General features: G+C 33.6%; 1 protein-coding gene across 1 annotated transcript; it reads right to left on the bottom strand.

Moving 5' to 3' along the window:
• Positions 1-1640: 1640 nt before the first annotated feature.
• LOC104900852 (S-linalool synthase) lies at positions 1641-20682 on the bottom strand. Its single transcript, XM_057391395.1, has 12 exons — positions 20292-20682; positions 17811-18009; positions 16414-16634; positions 15029-15158; positions 14147-14259; positions 13006-13238; positions 12182-12300; positions 11993-12091; positions 11216-11434; positions 3263-3392; positions 2809-3054; positions 1641-2132 (listed from the first exon to the last, which is right to left on the bottom strand). The coding sequence occupies exons 1-12, from the start codon at positions 20611-20613 to the stop codon at positions 1641-1643; spliced, it is 2523 nt and encodes an 840-aa protein (XP_057247378.1). The 5' UTR covers positions 20614-20682.
• Between the last annotated feature and the right edge of the window lie 2511 nt (positions 20683-23193).

Below are 23193 nucleotides of genomic sequence, written 5' to 3'. Positions count from 1 at the left end.
CAAAAATTTAAGATCTGAAAACGAGAAAAGGAATTTCATAACTAAAAATTTGAAAGAAAATCCTAGATCTGAAAAATAAACCCTAGAGGCGCCAAAGAAACGAACTTCTAGAAGTGAAATGCTGAGATCTATTTGAGATCTGAAAACGAGAAAACGATTAAACGAAAAAACGATTAAACGAACGAACTTCTACAACGAGAAAAAAAATGAAATACCTGATCGATTAAAGATCTGAAAACGAGAAAACGATTAAACAAACGAAACACGAAATACCTGATCGATTTTATCGGTGCCAAAGAAAAAAATGAAATGCTGAGATCTAAATTCTGAGATCTAAGTTCTGAGATCGGTGCCAAACAAACAATGAAATGCTGAGATGATCGGTGCCAAAGAAACGAACTTCTAGAAGTGAAACGAACCAACTTCGACCGATTTCATCTGAGATGATGAAGTTCGACGAATGAAAGAGAGAGAGAGAGAAGATCTTCGATGCATATTACGGAGGAGAATTACAGTTGAGTGAGGGAGAGGGAGAGGAGGAGGAGAGAGAAGGAAGGAGATGAAACGGCTGGAGATGAAAATGAAATGACTAATTAGGTTAAGTGAGGGAGAGGGACGCGTTTTTAGGATTTGGGCCAATGTGCGTCGGATGGTGGACTGGGTGCGACGCACATTAGGCTCAATCCCCCACTTGACAAGCTTAGTATGCGTCGCACGCGGAGCTAGGTGCGACGCACAAAGGTAATTTGCGTCGCACTTACATACGGTGCGACGCATATTGCTCGTATGCTGATATGAATATTGATGTTTTGCGTCGAGTGTTCTTTGTCATGCGACGCACAAAGGTAATTTGCGTCACTTCCGTGTCTGTGCGACACAAATTCGGGGACGCAAATCATCCTTTTTCTACTAGTCTGAGAAATATATATAAATGCAGTCTTTATGATCTCTCCAAGTTTCTCTCTTTCCTCCTCTAAAAATTCTACATTGTTAAGTAGGGGTGAAAATTTGGTGTATGGTGAATTTAGGCATAATCCAATCCAATCCTTGTAAAATTTGGTTTTCAATTTTTTCAAACCAAATCTAAACCACTTAGAGTTTCAATCCAAACCAATCTAATCTAAATTTTCAAACATGAGATTGGATCTAATCCGAGATGTCCAAAATTTTGAACTATATTATTTTGATGAAATAATTAAAACACATGCAACAAAATAAAGTGTTCAATAACAAAGGTAATCACACAATCCCATAAAAATTCAGACTAATAATTCATTAGAACCCATAAATTTTATTGAAAACACGTAAATCGAATACCAAATATACAAATACATAATTATAAGGCTTATTTTCTATACGGTTATTTTGAATTTTTGGATCCAAACACCCTAAGTTCAGACCAATCCAAAAATCCAATTTTTAAACAAATTAAAATTAATCTCGATCCGATCCAAAACTAGTTCGAGTCAATTCCAAAGTTAATAATTTGATTTGTATTGGATTGGATTTTGGTTCTAATTCGTATAACTTACTCCCCGATTTTCAAGTATAATAACAATATTAACACTAACACACACATTTATATTTGTCTTAATACTGACATATATTGTGGTATAAAAAAAATACATACAACAATATGCTCAGTTTGCTAATGATTTCAAATTTGGTGAAACTTTCATCTGAACTTGAAGACCTCCTAATGATCCGGTGACAAAAGGTACACAATGGATCCTTAACTGTAGCCTCCTCCAATGGTATTTCATGCTAATTTTGTCAAGTAAATTGTTCACTTTAAGAATTTTCTTTGGGTGAGAGTTCGGTGATGGGGACTTAAGAGGTTCTAATGGAAGAAATATAGCCTTGTTGATGTCATCAAGTAGCGAATCCTTCGAGTCGAAATGGTTTCCCGAGTTAAAGAACATTTGGAACACTTTCAGTGCGGTTAGATGGAGCATTTTGCAGGGCTTCGGTAATTCAGCATCATAGTCATCCATCAATGCATGCTCAAGTAGCTTCATCTTGGTTTCTTGAAGTAAATTTTCGACGTAACCGATTGCATCTTCTATTTTAGCAGATGGATTTTCTCTCATGTACAGATATATTGAGTTGATCTTGCCATCCTTAACCTCTTTCTGCAAAATAAGTCATCAAATCATGTAAAGGGTATAACTTAATGTGAGTTGGAACTAGTTGTACAAGAGACAGAATAATCATATATATAGTGGTGTGTTGCTCGAGCTATTACCAATTGGTTTTAAAAATGAAATCTTGCCAACTTTATTATGGTCAAACTCTCCTTTTGATGTAGGCATATATCAGGCCCAAGAAGTTTATCAACATGTATAAAGTACTAATTAGATATTAGTATTAATGCATAGTTTCACTTTGCAGTTTTCAAGGTTATGCAAAATTTAAAATATCACAATTAACTAGACCAAATAATTTATCAAAGACATCATGGACAAAAACATGGATTGGAAATTGTATATTACTTCTTTTCTGGTAATTAACTATGCATTAGAGATTAAATAGTGATCTTTATATTTCTTTTTAATCTACACATTTTCCTTTTTAGTCCGTTTGTTTTCGAACTACATAATTTTACTTTTTCTATTCTTGGTAATATGTATTATTTATGTTTCATTTTTGATAGCATGTCCTATCTAGCTACTTTATCTTATTTTCCCACCCATGTCATCCCTTTTCTAATATATATTTGAACTTAGAATGCATGTTGCCATTCTTGCCAATACCTAACAAGAGCATTCAACAAAATTTTACCAAAAATTTAATCATGGAAAGCTTTACCTCATAGCTTTGTAGGTCATTCAATAAACGACAAGAAATCATGAGAAGTTGAGTGATATCTTCATAATTAGAAGGATTAAGTTTGTGAGGAGGTAAGCTCGGTGTTAGAAAGCATGAAGCTTGAAGAACGATTAAATGTGCAGCTATCGATATCGATCCAGTTTCCATGTAAGAAGCAATTGAAGGAATTTCCCCTGTTTTGCTCCATCTTGCTTCCGTTAGCCACGAAGCAATCACTTCCTTCCACTTCAAAGATAAAACATGCAAAAAGGAATAGATGTGTCATTTGCATATGCTTTCATGGAATCATCGGTACCTATAGCAAATATATTAATCTAAACTCTCGATCTCACTTTCTATAAATCATGTAGATATAACTTGTTTTGGACATTCTTTACTAATATCATTCAATAAAAATGAATTGTGCACTAAAATGTGGTACAAAAGATCTTACTATATTCCGAATATATTGAGTTATGTCGATTCCATTTTGATCAAAGTACTTTTGCGCGATCTCCCTCACAAAATTATCCAGTGCATCGAAAAGGATCTTGCTAGGATTCTTCAAGCCTTTGTTATTCCAACTACATGGTAGGAAAAAAAAAACATTAGCAAATATTTTTTTTTTTTTATCCATATGAGCCACGAAGGCGGTACAAATATGAACACAAAAAATCTCAATTTTTCTAACATATATATAGGGCTTTGCTAATATAATATGATTAAGTACGAAAAAGAAAAAACAGGTGTCATGAGAGAGAAAGTTAGAGAGAGAGGCTCTAGACTAAAGTCTTCGAAAACCAGAAAAAATAGAAAACCTAGCCCCTTGCATTTTCCCCAAATCGATTTCAAGAAATTCCTAGTCACCCAATTTGCGAATTCTTTACTAAGTTTAATCATCATCATCTCCATTATACTAGTATTTGTAGGATGCAATGGCATCCATTTATCCAAAATTCCCATAAATTATACCAGAAAATTTCCTCAATTTGGGGGTATCAACTCTCAAAAGAAAAGTTTGAGTTCTAAGAGAAAGAATTGTTCTCTCTCTGAAATTCGCCAAATAATTTCATCTTCTTCTTCAGTTCAGATTTCGCTTCATGTAGTTGATGATATTAAAGAATTCTTTTTTCTTCCCTTCAAGTTTAAAGTGGGTTTCTTAGCTAGGGTTTTAAGGGCTTCGGGTTTCGCTGCGGTGGTTGCCTGGTTTTGGTCCTTTTCTGCTTTGTTGTTGCTGCTCATCAATGGTGCTCGTGTGGGTGATGGTGTTTTTTTCTCAAAGGATTTCGGGGTTTTGGTGAGTTGGAAGTCACTGTATTGTGACTTCGTTGTTCTTTCAGCACCCAAACTTCCCTTTTTTGGGGTCAAAGTGAGTGGGAAGTTGCAGTTACTTGTCTCCATTGTTATCTTACAATGGAAGCTTGAATTAGTTGCTATGGTATGGCTCTATTTATTCCTATTACTTTCTAGTATAAGTTATTATTTATTTGATGCTATAGTTATGTTATTCAATAACATTAGGAACTTGTTGAAGACTTATCAATTGTTAGGAAAAATATGCAGAAATTCATTATGTCTGCATTGTAAGAACTTGTTATTTTCTAAAAACTCCGATTTAGGCTACCGAAGCTATTGGATTGGATTTTTTCACTCCATTCTAGGCCCTAGAAGCTATTGGAATGGAGAAAATTGGTTTTGTTATCGTGTGCCAAAAGAGGGCCTTGACTATTTTGTTCATCAGAAAGCTAGTAAAGAAAAATGCAATGTTTTTTTGCAAGCTATTAGTCATGTTTCGATGAAAGTATATAGATTGTTTGTCATTCAATATGTAATGCTATCATTTAAGATCTTAAGGATGTTTGTTAATGTCAGATATCTCAAAATTAGAAGCTTGTGTACGAACTTACGTTTGTTTAAAAAAATATATAGGATAGCCTTTCATCTAGTTATGAACCTGACAGAACTGTGGTTACTTAATCTTAGCTTGTTTGATATAGATAATCACTCACTGGCTCATAATATTATGTGGCAGATTTCCATCTTCAGTAAGTTTGTTAATTTCAAGGCCATATCTCTGTTCTGCCTATTGGTTGTTATTATAGAATTTCTCTATATGTTGATTATCCGTAATCTGAAGGGTTGGTGCAACATTGGTTGTAATTTTATTTGTCAATTTCTATCCAGAACTCGTTCTTTTAAGGGTGGTAGTACCTATTTGGGCTATTGGGATGGCGAAGATTGTTCTTCTTTTCCTTTGATTTAGAAGGTTGTGGTTATTGCTTATGCCAAATCTCTGTCAAGAAAAATGTCATTGAGCAAGTGCTTCTTGTTATTAAAGTGGCATTATATGTTTTTCAGTTGTCTAATTATTATTATTGCTCTCTCTCTCAGAAGTTTTTGTGGATGTTTATGAAGTTGGGCAAGTTTGCTTTACGAAATCTTTATTTTAGGCTCTGTCATTCCTATTTGGGGATTAGAATTCTAATTGATAAGAATTGTTGGCCTGATTTAGTCTTTAGCATCTTCTCGTATGGCCTAATATTTCAATTTTCAGTAATGCTTGCAAAGATAGTCTCCTTTTTAATGTCAATCTCTATTGCTAATGGGAGATTGAATTAGTTGGTTTTTTTCCATCTTTGGGCTTTAAAGTTGTTGTCTCGTACATGAAATTAGCAAAATCAAATCTTTTTTCTAATAGTGCTCATCCAGTTTCGGTCACTGCATTGACATTGGTTTTCAATGCCAGAGATCTTGCTAATCTGAATTTTTGCTCATGTAGTGTTTGTGCGGAGAAAATAATGGTTATGAGGTTTGTCGAGGGGCAAGACTTAGGTAAGTCTTGCCTTTCAAAAGTATATGTTTTATGATTATAAGTAGTTGGAATATAAGAGGTTCGAGGAGGCATTTAGCTATGGAAGAAGTAAAAGTTTTTTGTAAATCCAAGAAAGTTAAAATCATGATGCTATGTGAGACTAAAGTGCCAACTCCTCCTTCTGAGGGATGTGTTAGGTACTGTGGCTTCACTCATTTTGACTTCCTTCCGTCAATGGGATTAGCAGGGGGTATGTGGATCATGTGGAAGAATGATAATTGTAATCCGTTTGTTTTATCATCCATTAGTAAATCTTCTCGTTTTTGGGCTTGTAAAATTGAGCTATTAGCCATTAATTTTAGCTTTATTGCTATTTTCATCTATGCTCCTCCCAATTATAATTTGAAGTATGAATTTTGGGATGAACTAATTGACTTTATTAGACGGCTCGAAAGCCCTTTCATTATAGTAGGGGATTTCAATGAGCTAAGTTCTCATTTAGATAAACTAGGTGGGGCTGAATTTAGATTTTCCAGATTAGCTATTATGAATTATTTTTACTCTGCTATCGACTGCATAGAACTCCCTTTGAAGGGAACCCGTATACTTGGCGAAATCAAGAAGTGGTCCAAATAATATTTTGGAAAGGTTAGATAAGGGGGTTGCGAGTATAAGTTGGTTAAATGCTTTCCCAAATGCAAAAATTATTCATCATCTTTTTTCTTCTTCAGATCACTGTCCTTATCCTTGGAAATCAAACCCATAGTAATCTAAAAGCTCCTCCTTTTAAATTTGATAAAGTATGGACAACTCGAAAGGATTTTGATGTTTTAATCAAGAAAACTTGGTGTCAAAGGTTTCAAGGTTCGAATATGTATTGCTTAACAAAAAAGTGCAAACTTTTAAAGGAGAAAGCTAAAACTTGGGTCACTACCAGATTTGGCAATATATCTAGACAACTAAGTAGTGTTGAAGGAAATTGGGTAGAATTCAAAATCAACTTATTGAACAAAATGATTGCCCTCACTTATTAGACAGCAAAACTTGCTTTTAGCTAAGCAAACAAAATTGTTAGATTTTCAAGACTCCTATTGGAAAATCAAGGCTAAGTCTAATAATTTAAAATTTGGGGATGCAAACACAAAGTATTATCATGCATGTGCCTCGATTAGACGAAATCGTAATTTAATTACTTCTATTAAAGATCCGTCAGACCGTTTAGTTACTCAACCAAAATTAGTAGAAGAATGTTTTACTAATGCGTTTAAAAAGAGTTTTCTAAGAATATGGATTGTTATTTTGATTATAACTCCGATCTATCTTTATTAGAATGTATAATTTCTGAAAATGATAACATAGACCTATGCGCTGATATATCGATAGATAAGTTAAATCTGCTCTATTTGATCTAGCACCGGATAAATCTCCGGGTCCAGATGGTTTTACTCCTTTCTTCTATCAAAAGTATTGGACTCTTGTGGGAAACTCAGTGTATAGGGCTATTAAAGCTTTTTTTCACTCAGGAAAACTTAAAAGAAATTAATCATACTTTTATAACTCTATTCCTAAAATAGAAGCTCCATCTAACCCAAATCATTTTCGACCTATAAGTCTTTGCTCAACTATTTATAAATTATTTCAAAAATTATGGCTAATAGATTGAAAGTCGTGTTGGGTCGGATTATTCATCCTTTACAAGAGCTTTTGTCCCTGAAGACAAATTCAAGATAATATTTTATTAGCTCATGAAGTGTTCCATTCTTTTAAGAATAAAAAAGGAAGAGAAGGGTGGTTAGCTATTAAATTAGATATGGAAAAAGCTTATGATAGACTAGAATGGAGCTTTATCTTGCAACATTTAAAAAATTGGGTTTTGTGAGAAATGGATTAATTGGCTCCATCAATGCATTACAACTGTGTCATTTTCCGTTCTGGTAAATGGTATTCCTGGAGATATGTTCTTCCCTCTAGAGGTATTCGTCAAGGAGATCCTCTTTCCCGTATATTTTTATTCTATGTGCAGAAATTTTAGCTCGTCAATTGTTTCAAGCTAGTACTATAGATTCTCGCTTGATAGGGGTCACTCTTGGTCATTCTAGAATTAACATTCCTTTTTTAACTTTTGCGGATGATACAATGATTTTTGCAAAAGCTAAAGTAGAAAGTTGTCATGCTATAAAATATTCTTAACAAGTATTGCTCAATGTCAGGCCAACTTGTCAATTTTCATAAGTCTGCTTCCAATGTACTACCAATACCCCAGTAGAACTATTAAGTGTTTTTCAGAATATTCTCCAGATGGATGATTCACTATCACTAGGTAACTATTTGGGTTGCCCAATCATTAGTAGCAAGGTTACAAATGCAACTTTTAGTTCTATTCAAGAAAAACTCTCCTCTCAGCTTACCAAGTGGAGAGCCAATTCTCTTCTCTCAAGCAGGTAGAGCTATTTTAATCCAGTCAAATCTGGCTTCTAAAGCTAGCTTTCAAATGCAAAGTTTTGTTCTCCCTCCTTCTATCCTCTCTTCTAGATAAAAATATAGGAATTTTCTTTGGAATAAAGATCAGAACTCTAAAGCTCCTAACTTGATAGGTTGGGATAAGATTTGTACACCAAAAAAATTTGGAGGATTGGGGTTGAGAAAAGCTAAAGTTAATAACTTAGCTCTTCAGTTTAAACTTCTTTGGAAAATACTTAGGATGCCTAACAATTTATGGGTCAAACTCGTTAAGCAGAAATACTTAAAACAAGACACCTTATTCACTTATAAAACTAAAGCTAATGTATCTTGGCAATGGCGTAAACTAATGTCGCTTCGTACGCCTTTTCAGCAAGGTTTTAGATGGATGATGGGGAATGGGGAGTCTATCTCTTTTGGAATGACAATTGGGTGTTTAATTACCCTATTATAAAGAAGTACTCCCCTATAATTGGGTCAGAGGATTTGATGGTTAATTTTTTCATTACAGATGCTGCTCAATGGAATAAAGAACTTCTCTTAAACTATGTTCCGTTTAATGTAGTGGAAGATATTTTAAAAATCTTTATCCCTTATAATAAAGTGGCAGATAGGATTTTTTGGGGCTTACTGCAGATGGAGAATATTCGGTTAAGTCGGGTGTTCTCTGCTTCAAGGGTATGGCTTAGATCCGCCCAATCAGGTTAGCTTTGCTTGGATTTGGGGTTTTCCATTCCCCCAAGATTAAATTCTTTCTGTGGAAAATTTGTCAGAATGGTCTCTCCACTAAAAAGAGGTTAGAAATGAGTCATATTTTTCTTCCTTTAGAGTGTGTTTTTTGTAACTACCACTCAGAAGATGACCATCACTTATTTCTTGATTGTCCTTTTGTACATGATGTTTTAGAAATAGTTAATGTCAATGGGTTTTTTTCTCCCCTTCCTATTGATAATAGTGATCTTTCTTTTATTGAGTATTTGTGCAATCTTAAGTCTTGTTTGAGTCTTAAGAACCTCAATTTCTATGCTATTGTGTGGTGGTTCATTTGGTATGCTAGAAATAGTATCACTTTTCGTCAGGAAAGCTTTTCTCCAGCCAAACTAGGGGCAATGATTAAAGCTTATATGCATAATCTAGATTGTTCCTTGTTTAATTGTTCCAATTTAGATTATAGTCACAGTTGTTAAAGCAGCTAAAAAGCCTAGGCCTAATATTATTTGGTCCCCCCTCCTCTTGATTTTGTTAAACTTAATTTTGATGGTTCCAAGTTACTGAATGGAAGTACAGCTTATGGCTTTGTTATTAGAGATTCGTGGGAATCTTTTGCTTAGTGGTGCTAACGCCATAGCAGATAATAATTCTATTTTAGTTGCCGAGGCCTGGGGTCTAAGAGAAGGTATAAGGGGAGCTCTCTATCTGGGGGCTAATAATATTACAATTGAGGGTGATAATCTCTCGGTTATTCAAGCTATCAAAAGAATCTGGAAAATTCCTGGTCTATTAATGCTCTATTAATGATGCAGCGGAAGATTTGAGAAAATTTGATAATTTAATATTCAGCATGTTTTTAGAGAATCTAATTTTGCTGCCGACTGGATGGCACATTATGGCCACTCCACTACTAATCTCTGTTATTGGTTTGAATCTCCTGATATTGCTTTTTCCAAAATCATCCGTAAGGATGCTTTAGGGTGGCCTGTTAATTGGGTTCCTCCCTAGTTTCTTTCTTTCTGGCTAAAAAAAAATAAAATAAAATAAAATATATATAGGGCTTTGCTAAATGACATCCTAGAATTTACTAGTAATGCTCCAAATACAGTATTTTTATATTGTATTTGTATACTTGCATAATTGCATTTATTGTCTCTTTCCTCCCCTTGACTCTTTTCCCTAACCCCTCATCCCCCTCCAATTTCAAAAACTCACTCCCCGCCACACCACCACCACCACCATCTTCTTCTCCAATTTCAAAAACTCACTTCCCCGCCACTAGGGATGAAAGTTATTCGGATAAAATCCAAAATTCAATCAAATCCAAATTAGTAATTTGAATCGGATTCGAACTATGTTGGATTGGATTCGGGTTGAGATATTTTCAAAAATTGGATTTTCGGATCCGATTGGATTGAGAGTAATAGGATCCAAAAATCCAATATAACCGAATAGCAATATGCCTTGTATTATGTATCTAGATTGGGCTTAAGTACTTAACTGATTTTTTTTTAGAAAAGCCTAGTCCATACCCTAATAGGCGTATCACTTCAACCCTTCTAATTCCCTAAAACCCTAACAATATTTAATTAATTCCTCATTTCCTAAATCTACTAGACTTCTGTTGTGCTTAATTTACTTTATCGAAAAACTAGAGTTTTAAAAAATCGGATTTTCGGTTCGGATCCAATCTAGAATATGAAAATTCGGATTGGATTGGATCATATTCAAACTCTAATTGGTTCGCATTCGGATTGGAAAATTAAAATCCAAATTTTGTTCGGATTGGATTGGATTACGCTCTAATCCAAACCGTACACAAAACTTTTACCCCTACCCGCCACACCACCACCACCATCTTCTTCTCCAATTTCAAAAACTCTACATTCAAACCAAACAAAATCTTCCTATTCCCCTGAACACAATCATGAGACTCGAATCCAAATAAAACAAGCCACAGATAAGGAGACTGTTTTTTCAAAACAAAAATGGTGGACGCCTCTTTTTTTCTGAATTTTTTTAAGAAAAGGGAGGCGTCCATGAAAGGCGCCTCACCATATCCTGGAGCGCCTTCCATGGACGCCTCCACCAGTGGTGGGGCGTCCATGGTAGACGCCTTCCTTTTTTTTAAGTCTTTTTACTGTAAATGAAGAAAACAGAAGACAAAAGAAGGGTGTAGGTAATAATGCGGTGGGAGTACGACGGTGGTGGTGTGTCAGTGGTGGTGCCACGACAGTAGCAGTGTGGCAGGGGTGGTGCGGCGGTGGTGGTGTGTTGGCACCGGTGCCCTATGGTGATGTGGAAGATGGATAGGGAAAGTAAATGAAAAAGGGGAGAAAATCTGAATAGTATATGTATTTAGGGCGTTACTAGAAAAATCTAGAGTGTCATTTACCAACCCAATATATCTATGGCAATGTATACCTTTGTACGGCTTCTGCAAGCATTTTTAGTTCATCAAGTGAGCCCTCCATGTCAAAATAGTCATCGAAAATGGTTATAAGCACAGCACTTTTCGCGACAATTAATCGAACATCAGAGTCACAAGGAATCGATGTTGTTGAGGCTGCAATGGCAAAGTAGCAATATGTAGTTTTCTCTCGAGCAAACCCCATGTCCATAAGACCACATATCTTAGCCCACCTAAATGAAAAAGGACAAGGGTTAATGCAATATATTATTTGGTATTCTGATACCAGTTTGCTATAATGAGAGCAATAAAGTAACAAAGAATTAAAAGAGAATCGATACAAGGATTTAGTGTGGTTTCATAACGATGTTGTCCCTACGTTTAGAGGCAGATAAGAAACCGTTTTCATTATATTTAAGGCGAGAGAGTACATAAAACAAATTATAGAGACGGTAATTAATTAGAAGGTTTATATGGTACTTTCGAATTAGCCTAAGTATAATTAGCTAAAAAAAGGCTCAAACATAGAAAAATGGGGAGCAAACCCCTGAATGTGTTGGGTTACTCCAAGCGCCAAATTACAAATTCACCCCATTCAAAAACTAGATATTATTCATCTTACAATATTAGTGCTGATTTGGTGTTAAATCTGGGATAAAAATCAACTAATAGAAGGATGTCCACTTCTCGTTTCTTTTTCTTTCAAAACCTTCTTTTCTTATACTTTTGGGTGACGTGAGAGAGTAACATTAACAGAAGATTTATCATAATAGGAGACTCTAAATTATTACCTTGTGAGCTCCTCCAATTCTTTCTCGTAAACCTTTTGTCGAAGCTCATAGTTTTCTTTTGCAAGTTGAATCAAATCCTCATCATCTAGACATGAGATTCTGTTCATTGAGAAACTCTTATGTTAAAGTTTTTTGTAATAAAATTAACTACTTCGATTAGAAACATAATATGGTTGTCTTAGCTGATACCTAAAGTATGAGCATTTTCCTAACCAAAGAGGGCTCTCTTTGGTTGCAGCTTCAATCTGATTTCGGTGCTCCAAATGATCCATTCTGGCCAGCCAAGGAATAGCAAGTTCATACTTAATCTACACAAAAAAGAAAAATGAAAGGTAGCAAATCAATAAAGACACATCCTAATACAGTCTTATTTAACATGAAACTTCTCAACTAGTGATCATTTGAGTACAAAATTCGATTCAACTCGAAGTTTTTTTTTCGATTCATAAGCATAAGCAGCCACAAAAAGCAATAATATAAATGAAATTCGATTCCAAGTTATTTTGAACTTCCATGGTATCACCTAAAACAATTACCAATTAGACTCTGTTTGGGGAAGCAGTTCAGGTGACTTAAATGATAAGGTGCTATAATTTTAAGTCACCTTATATAATTAGTGGTGTTTAGCAGAGGAACTTAAATAATATTTAAGTCCAAAATTTGACTGAAATTGAGTTCGAGTAAAATATAGCGTTTGAGATCAGGTGTTGAAATTTTTTTATTTTCTTTTTATCTTTTTAAGCCTAAAAAAAAGTTCTTTTTATTTTTTAAAGTTTAAAATGATATTTCAGCTACAGTCATAAATAATTTTACGAAACAGGTTATGCAATTAGCTAGCTTATCAGTTTCAACACCTTAACAGTTTCAGTTGCTACCTAATCAGTTTCAGCCACATTATTAGTTTCAACTCCATTTTAGTCAGTGTTGTCAAACATAGCTTTAAGCGTATTGGTATTCATGGAATTAACAGGACGTTGCTGCTTTGGTATATAATCAAAAGCAAATTAGATTACCTTCTCTTGAAGATGTGGCGACAACATTATACAATCTTCATCTATATCTTGACTCAGAGTTGATTTTGCAAGCAATGTTCTTGTAAATGATCGCAATTTTTGCAGCTCTACCTCTGATTTGAACATAAGATTTGTCGCTCCATAAAGATTGTAAAGCGTGCTTGCAAACTTCTCATAGTTTTCTTCAATATGTTTAAGAGCATATTCATCACTAAGAAACCAACAAAAGCTCCCTGTACATTTCGTTCCTCAAATTGTTAGCATGTAAAATCCATACATTTTTCCTCAAAAAAAAAAATTAATCCATACATTAACGAATTTTTTCCTTGAATAATGTAAAAGTGGGTTTTAATTCCCAAAATATGCCTAAAAAAATAAAAATTCCTTGCGTACCGTCCACGTAGGACGGCACGCGAGAAACTGTTTTTTTTATATTTTATCCCAGGTAACCCGCTACTCAGAGTAGTGGTTTTTTTTATTTATAAACCGCTACTCTGAGTAGCGGTTTATGTGTATTAACCGCTACTCAAAGTAGCGGTTTATAAATATAAACCGCTACTCTGAGTAGCGGTTTACTTGGGCAAAATAAGCACATATCAAACTCAACTTGATTAATGAACCGCTACTTGAAGTAGCGGTTTACACAACATTATAAAAAATAAAAAATTAATTTTTTTTTTTTTTTTTTTGAACCGCTACTTCAAGTAGCGGTTTTACTTAAGTTGAAAAAAAAAAAAAATTCTCGGCACTTGTAAACCGCTACTTCAAGTAGCGGTTTTACATAAGTTAGAAAAAAAAAAAAATTATCACGTGCCGTCCTACGTGGACGGTACGTAAGGAATTTTTATTTTTTTAGGCATATTTTGGAATTAAGATCCACTTTTACATTATCCAAGGAAAAAATTCATACATTAACCATTGGAACTGAAAAAAAAGTACAAATCCTAGAATTAGATAGACGCACAATAAATTATGTAAGACAACAGTGCAGTGATATCTTTTTGTCATAATGGCTCACAAAAATTAACTTTATTGAGCTAAAAAGTTAGCCTTTGAGTAAAAATGATCCATTTTGACTTAAAATGTGACTATGTTAGGCTAAACGTGTATGCAAGATTTACTCAAAAAAGAGGAAGCTTACTTGGAGAAACTTTATATCCTTGTAGCCGAAGAAGTTGAAAAGCTAAGGAGCTCTTGTAAATAATTTCTGGTATTAAGTTGCATGTTTGTGATGGATCTTCTACATTATATTCCCTGACAGATAATGGTAAGTCTTAGTTGAGATAATGTAACATTAATTTTTGTATAATGAGCAACAAAGAAAAGTGAGGTAGACGTAGTTTGATTCCAGATTTTTGATTATGATACTAACCATAAGACTTTGTCATTTAAAAAGTACTCCCTCTGTTTTTTTTTTTTTTTTTCACTTAGAATTTTGACATTATTCATACTTAGAGAGAATCTTCTCAATTTTTTTCAATTTATAAGTAAATATATAGTCATGTGGGGTCTTGTTTGATTCGTCTTAATTAATACATTATTAATATTCAATCGTTATAATTTTTATTAATATATGATGAAAAATATTTAAGTTGAAAGAGGTACATTGGGAGACGCGTAAAAAAAAGTGTGAATGATAAAAAAATAGAGGGAGTATTTGTCAACCAGTATTCCCGATAATCTAATTCATTCTTCAACATCAAAAGTTGTTCTCATATACTCCCTCCGTTTCATTTTAATCTACACACTTACACTTTTCACACATGCCAATGTAAAACTTTGAGGACATATATCTTTAGTTTTGTATTTGTAAAAATTATAAAAAGTACATATTAATAAAATACATACTAATATAAATCTAACAAGATCCCACATGACTATGTTTGTATTCACGTATAAATCACAAACGAGAGTTAAAGTGCAATTTGTGAATAGTGTAAAATGTCAAAGTGTGTAGATTAATATGAAACGGAGGGAGTAATAAGGAATCAATAAGGACTAACTAAATAAAAGTATGAATTACCTGTGGATGTGTTCTAATATTTCACTAATAACCTGATTAGGGAGATGCTTTGACATCCCCAGTCTTTGCAGTTGATTGACCATATGCATGTTCATGTAGTTCTGATCGATGGGATACATTGGAGGAACGGCTGAGCAAAACAATTTATATGTCATAATTATTAGGGTGACTTCTGTTCACAATTCTAGAGATGGCATAATAATATAGATACACATTAAATACATTCCATTTATTTCTTAATATTCTGTATATTTATTGTAGCACCAAATTGTCAAATACCAAGAAAAATATATAGAAGACGATATTTGAAATATTGATATTATAAGATTACACATTGATATCAAATTAAGAATAATGCACTTGACACTGATTCTTTTTCTCAATACTAGATGTGTATGTGATCAAAAAATTAATTTTACGACCAATAGTAACAACTCTTTGTATTACCTCCTCAAACTTTTTCATTTGCTATATTTTACTTAAATAATGTCTCAAATTACATGTTATATGCTTTTTTTTTGCATGTGATCCCTTTATTATTTCTACCTATTTTACCCTTCGTTTGTCATTTACCTATCTATTCTTACTTACTTTGCCTTTTCTTTTTTCCGTATCTGCTATAATAATTGTGAACTCCAATATCCGTACATGCGTTTTCTAAAATCTTGTGCCAAACTAAAATGTAAATCGTAGCAAGTAAAAAAGAGAAAGAGAAAGTATAAGGATAGATGATGACCAAAGGGTATTCGGTCTTGTTTGAAATATTAAATCACCTTTGTTATACTACTATGAAATGAAGGGAGAGGTGATAGCTCAGTGGAGTACCACTCTAAATTAGAGGGCATTGTCCAGGGTTCGAATCCTTATTATCTCAATAATATGTTAGACATTTACTTCTGGGCTATTTCGCCTTGTAACTAGCTTCTGAATTAATGTGCCTTGCATACTACTCCCTTCGTCTTTTTTTATTTGCTACATTTTGCCATTTAGGAGTGTTTCAATTTATTTGCTACATTTGCAAATATTTCCATATATAGTACATAGGTCCCACACTTTATTTACAAATTTGTCATCACTCCCTTCTTGATTTTGTAAATGTTTCCATATATAATACATAGGTTCCACAATTTACCTATTTATTTTTTTGTTAATTCCATTTATGTCAATGGTCCCCACTCCCTCCTTGGTCTTTGTAAAAAAGTGCTTGTAGCAAATAAAAAAAGACAGAAGAAGTAGTATCATAATAGGGATTGATATTCAAACTAATTATCTTTCCCAACAAAAAAAAAAAGAATAGTACTATGAAATGATATGAGAACTACTATAAAACTATAATCCAAGTACACCAGCCTGTCTTTTTTGTTGTATTAGTGTAATTTATGTACCTCCGCCATTACCACTCCGCACGAGAGAACACAGGTAGGCCAACATTTTATTGTTTCGGGTGGCCATAAATGCGGCAGCAGTGGCTGAGGGTGACCGGAACAAGGAACCATTACCACTCAAATTACTGAGTGTAGCTTCATTATTAACCATTAGATTGGGAGGCAGTGCTTCCAAACATGATAGCAATGGAGGATAACGATACTTCTCCACCAATTCTTCCCTGATTAAATGAAAAATATCATCTATCATTATATATCAATAGTAAATTGCTCGTTCAATTTCTCATGTAATACAGATGTATTAGTTAGGAGCTATAAATGAGATGTATTATACACCCAATAAGAGATATTAACGTTCAAAGAAACGTTAATAATGATAGTACAGATTCTAAAATCAAAATGGTGAAGACCGGTATAGGCCACATTACATACATATATATATGTCACTTCACGCACATAAATTTGTCCATAACCGACCAAGACCTTATAGAAATTCATAAAATATCTGGGCTTGATTATGCACGAGGCGGAAAAAAAGTAACTAAGTTGACATGATGCAATTGATTTTTGCTTGATTTTTGTATTGCATTGTAACAACTTTGTCCAAACTCGAAATGAAATGTTCATAACTTAATTATAGACACAATTTATTTTGAAATGAGGTTTAAAAAAAAATTATAATATAATTCACATGTGAGTTGGAATCAGTTGTCCCAAATTGAAAAAATAGATTATAAAATGTCAAAATAACTAATATACAGGTAGATTGGTGTTTTATTTTTCTTTTGAAAAAAAAAATAGATTAGTGATTTATTTTAGCCTTCGCTCTCTACCCATTACCAAATTAATTTTAAAATGTAATTCTTATTACCTTGTACTCCCTCCGTCTTTTATTAGTTTACTCCTTTTGACTTTTGACACTATTCACATACATGACTTTGACTATCTCTTGTGATTTGTATTTAAGGAAAAATATAGTCATGTGAGATCTTGTTGGATTCGTCTCAATGTGTATTATCCAAATATCAACTTTTTGTAAATTTTGTTTATCGAAAATTAGAGATACTAAGGCTCAAATTAGTATTTCGGCAAATGTGCTCCAAAGAAAGGGGTAAACTAATAGAGGACGGAGGGAGTATATGGTAATAGGGCTTTCAAACAACGAATTCATCTCATATAACAGGAGTCAAGCACCACCAATTATAGAAACAATCACCTCCAAAGGAAGTTGACTTTCATATATATATATATATATATATATATATATATATATATATATTTATATATAGGCTTAACTAATAAGCTTACTATATACGATAGGCGATGCATAAAAGATGAACTCCATAATTAACAACATTATGCATATTTTATTCTCGAAAGAAAGAAAGATCATTTACGTTTTCAGTATATCCTGGCGTTGGTGAATGACATGGGCAACAGCTTCTTCTACATTGTCGTCAAACGTGACATCCAGGCCTGTACGTCGTGCAAGTTCAACCATTCCTGGAAAAACTATAGCAAACCAACGAGGGTACTTCTTTTGTGCGTCTTTGCGCTCAAGAAGCTTCATTGAATTTGCAGTTATAAATGTCATTCCTGCAAAGATAAATAAAATGATGCTCTTAAGTACACTCCACGTGCACACAAAAATATTACATACATGTAAAAATTTAAGAAAAAGAATTCTAAGCTGAATCAGAGATATAAAGAAGATGATTATACTCTCTTATGCAGTTATACTATGTTCAGTTTGGCTTCGTTTAGGTTACTTATTGAAAACTACTTTTGAAACAAAACTAGTTATTAGACTCGGATTATACCTCGGGTAAGAAAAAATTTCATTTATGAATATAAAATTTTTAGAACATTAAATGCAACTTAGTTTAGTGGTTAAAACTTTAGTATATGTAGTTGAGGTCTCGGGATCAAACCTCTATACTATGCAATTTCTAAATTTTTTTATTGTACATGAATTACATGAACTAAAACTCCCTAGAAAAAGCGTCACATGGCACAGTTTCTTGTTTATGTACGCCTTTTAATATAGATGCATAGATAGTTCAGTTCATATTAAGAATCATATTAATTAGTTCGCTTGATTGCATCAGAAAAACTAGTTTAGTTATTAATTGTTGATTTGTTGTATACTAAAACTATTTCAGTAGCTTTTTCATATCATTATATCTTCAAATTGTAATTTTTTAGCCCTTTACACTTAACAAATATTACTTATTTGCACGGAATATTATCAGTATTATTACCTGACAACTATAGTTGTCGCGATTGTTGGAAGACCAACATACAATAGCTACCAAAACTGAGGGAATTGACACAATCCCCCGCAAAAAAAAAAAATATTTAAACTTTATTTAAAATAATTATAATATAATAAAATAAAAACTTGCTACTTTACTGAAACATTAACTTCCAAAATTCAACTTTTATTTTTTTCTACTTCCTCCGTGTTTTTATTCTTGCTACATAGAGAAAGTGGGGGGTTTTTAAGAAAGGTAGAGAGAGAAAGTAGGGGACCACCACTTTTTGAATAAAAAAACATTTATTAAGGAAAAAGTATGAGTATTTTAAAAGAGAAAGTGGGGGACCACCAACTTTTTAATAGTATTTAAAGATTTTTATGGTGAAAGGAATCCATTTATGGTATGTAGCATCTATTATGACATTTCCATTTAAGGGAAATGTAGCATCTATAAAAAAACGGAGGAAGTATCTATTAGTCTGTTACCCACTTACACACACCTTTACAGTTTTATTTTTAGTTTTTAAAAATACAAAACACCCTAAACAAGAAATTATTCATCATTTCTCTTCTCCTTTTCAATAAATGTTACCTATTGTATTTTTATTCAGAACTTTATATGCTTTCGTACACATGATGTGCATATAAGGCTAGTAGTAATAAAAAATACTCTCCATCTCATCAATAGATTGTCCTTTCTTAGGTTTGAGCATGTACATTAAGAGTAGAAGTTTCAGGAGATCAAAACCTCTTACACAACTTTTTGAGACATTAGAAAGATGAAAATCACATCATAACTTATGTGGCGCCATCTCAACAATATAAATATGAGGTGACACGTGAGATTAAAACGCCCCTCACACTTCTAATAATTGTTATGAATTTAGAGACAATCTAATGAAATTCGACATGACCTTTTTTTATGTATAGACCACAGATAATGGTCAAAGTGAAATATGTGAATAATGTCCATGTATAACGTTTCTAGTTTCAAACGAAATGAAGGGAGTGTTGCTAGTTAAGGAATACTTAATTACTTTGTCTTTCAAGTAAAAATAAAAGTTCTACTTCCAAATTAAAGAAATGATAACCCTAGTGACTATAATTAAGTTTTAGCTCGATGCTAACTATTTAAGCAATAATGACAATACTTTTGGTGGTCAATACCCTGTGGTTTGGTGTTAATCTACAAACCTATATGCCTCCACATAACCGAAAACTAATAAAGACGATTACTATCTTAACCAACAAATTGTAAGACACTTCCTTCATTCTTAATACTCATAACAGTTTGCTTTTTCACTATTATAGAATAAAAATACTATCAGCTAAGATGATTTTTTATCAGCTAAGATGTTGGGTGACTCTCAAATATGTATTTTCCAAATATAAATTTTTAAATAAAATTTACTATTGCTTATTGGAGATATTAATAGTCAAGTACTGTGAATAGGACAATTCATCTAATATTTTATAATTTCATTAAAACAGACGTTTTCATTTTCTCTTTGCCTATATGCTACAATTTCTTCTCCTAGTAGTTTTGTCGTGTGTTACCTACTAGATATCTAACCGTTAATATTAAAAAAGGAGTTTAAAAAAACAAGTTAGTGAAAGTAACCTTTCTCAATGTGCTCATGGCCCAAACTCCACGTCTTTAATGCAACCATGCAAGCCAAGGTTGCAGGAAGAGAATCAATGGTAGGATTTCCATTGCAATCTCTCTCTCCCCAAAACCCTTCAGAGTTTTGGTTGTTCAGAATCCACTGTAAACAACGCCTAAACATTGGTTGCTCATATTTATCTTTTGGATAGCCTATCATGGCTACCCATGCAGTATCATAAGCAGAAGGAGAGATAATGGAGCAAGGATTATCGATAGCTCGTACGAGCATCATTTCTATTATCTTCTTCACTAGAGCATCATCAGAGGAGATGTGCATTTTTCAGAACTTAATGTGGAAAGATCAATATTCTTCTCAAGAACAATTTTGGATTATTAATTAATTCTTTCTCGGGTGAGCAACTTAGAACCCTAGAATAGTTACTATTTATAGATCTCTCCTGGAGGTGACAAAAACTAGTTTAACTCCTAAACTAATTCACTTCATTTCGGCGAATGTCAATATATGAGACTGAACGCATAAACCTTAATTTCTCGAAAGTGACGTTTTGATGCCAATAATTTCTAAATTGGACAATATTCATTACGTTAACTTCGCAGCTTTGATATGAGTTATGTCCACACTGAATATTTGCTGAGATCGTAGAAAATTGGTGCATTCATGAATTGCTAGGAAATCTCCGGAACATCTTTTACATGTTTTATGTCTTCAATTATTTCTTCGGCCGTTTTGTGATTATGACCCAACATTGAGATTCATTTTTCCCGTCAGTTGGATTGTGATTTATGGTTGTAAATTTTATCGGAAATGTTCCCTGTCGAAGTTAATGTTTTGGAAAGACAACGTACATGTTGCTTTCAAGTTGTTTACATCATGAATTTGTTCAATAAAATTAGTTTTTTTATATCTATATTGTTTTACGATTGATTTTCATTATTATTAGTGTTGTATGACTTTTATGGATTGAGAATTATTACAGATATGAAGTAAGGAAAGAGAAGTAACGTAGAGAGAAGAAATCTCTATTTTAGTTTGTATTGACTTAATCAGGAAAAGAAGAGAAGGATGCTACTTATAGTAGCTTACAGCAAAGAAAAGTTAGTTACAACAACTAACTGAATTTGTTATTCTTTACTACAGTAGAAAACTAACTCTAGGAAGTAAAACTAACTAGTATTTACAGTAGTTATTCTTCATATCCCCCCTTCAAGCTGGACATGTGACAAATCCACAAGTCCAAGCTTGGAAGCAAGATATTGATGCTGTGGTCCAGAAAGAGCCTTAGTGAGTAGGTCAGCCAACTGATGATGAGTAGAAACATGAGCTGTTTGTAGGAACCCTGCTTCAATCTGCTCTCTGACATAATGGCAATCCCTCTTCAAGTGTTTAGTGCGCTCGTGAAATACTGAATTCTGAGCAATATGTGCAGCAGCTTGATTATCACAAAGCAAAGTAATAGGTAATGAAACGGAAACATGTAAATCTTGCAATAAACCCTCTATCCAAACAATTTCAGAAGCTGTACTGGACATGCTTCTGTATTCAGCCTCAGCAGAAGATTTGCTGACTGTCTTCTGCTTTTTAGTCTTCCAAGACACCAGATGAGGACCCATAAAGATACAGTAAGCACTAAGAGATCTACTTGTGAAAGCACAAGTGCTCCAGTCTGCATCACTGTAGGCACAAAGCTGCATATCACTAGTAACTGAATAAAACAATCCCAAGTTGAGAGTGTTTGTTAAATATTTAACAATGTGAATAGCAACTTGGAAGTGAGGCTTTCTATGACAACTAACAAACTGACTTAAGTGCTGAGTAGCATATGACAAATCTGGTCTGGTGATGTTGAGATATAACAATCTACCAATAAGCTTCCTGTATTGGTCAGGTGAAGTCAGTATTTCCCCTTCATCAGTAGATAAACTCAAGCCTTTAGGGAGAGGAGTGGAAACAGGTCTAGTGTTATCAAGCTTGAAGTCTTGAATAATATCAAGAATGTATTTTCTTTGATTCATGAAAGTCCCTGGAGAATTTCTAAGCACTTCAATCCCCAGAAAATACTTAAGAGCACCTAAATCTTTGATTGTAAAGGCTGCATCCAAAGCTTGTTTAATAACATCAATCTGAGCTTGTGAAGTACCAGTGAGCACCATATCATCCACATATACAAGAATCACAATAAATTCCCCATCAAGATCTCTGGTAAATAGAGAATAGTAGTCTTGTTTAGATTGAACAAAACCAAGAGAAGCAAGGAATTTACTGAGTTCTTTATTCCATTGCCTAGAGGCTTGTTTCAAACCATACAAGGACCTCTTGAGATGACAAACTTCCCCTGTCTTAGCTTTATCATATCCAAGAGGAGGTTTCATGTATACCTCTTCTTCTAAGAAACCATGCAAAAATGCATTGTTTATGTCTAATTGACATAAGGGCCACTGTTTGGCAGTAGCTAAAGAGATTATCACTCTAACAGTTGCAAGCTTAGCAACTGGGGAAAATGTATGAGTGAAATCTTCCCCTTCAACCTGATGATACCCAGTAGCCACTAATCTGGCTTTAAATCGTTCAACTGTGCCATCAGGATTAAATTTAGTCTTAAACACCCATTTAGATCCAATAGCCTTCTTCCCAGCAGGTAATTGAGTGAGAACCCAAGTATTATTTGTTTCAAGAGCTTGTAACTCTTTCTGCATAGCAGACCTCCATTCAGAAAATTGGCTTGCTTTTTTGTATGATGTAGGATCATAAACAACATTGCTATTATGAGATTGAACAACAAAGGAATGAGAAGTAGAAGAAAGAGGTAGAGTAGGACATAGGAAGTCTTTGAACTTAACTGGAGGCTTAGTATTTCTAGTAGATGGAAGTCTAAGATGTTTAGGAGAAGAAATATGA

Source organism: Beta vulgaris, chromosome 8 (assembly GCF_026745355.1).
Source record: "Beta vulgaris subsp. vulgaris cultivar EL10 chromosome 8, EL10.2, whole genome shotgun sequence".
NCBI lineage: Eukaryota > Viridiplantae > Streptophyta > Magnoliopsida > Caryophyllales > Amaranthaceae > Beta > Beta vulgaris.
Note: the sequence above shows the minus strand (reverse complement) of the source record. Positions and strands in the feature narration are given on the sequence as shown.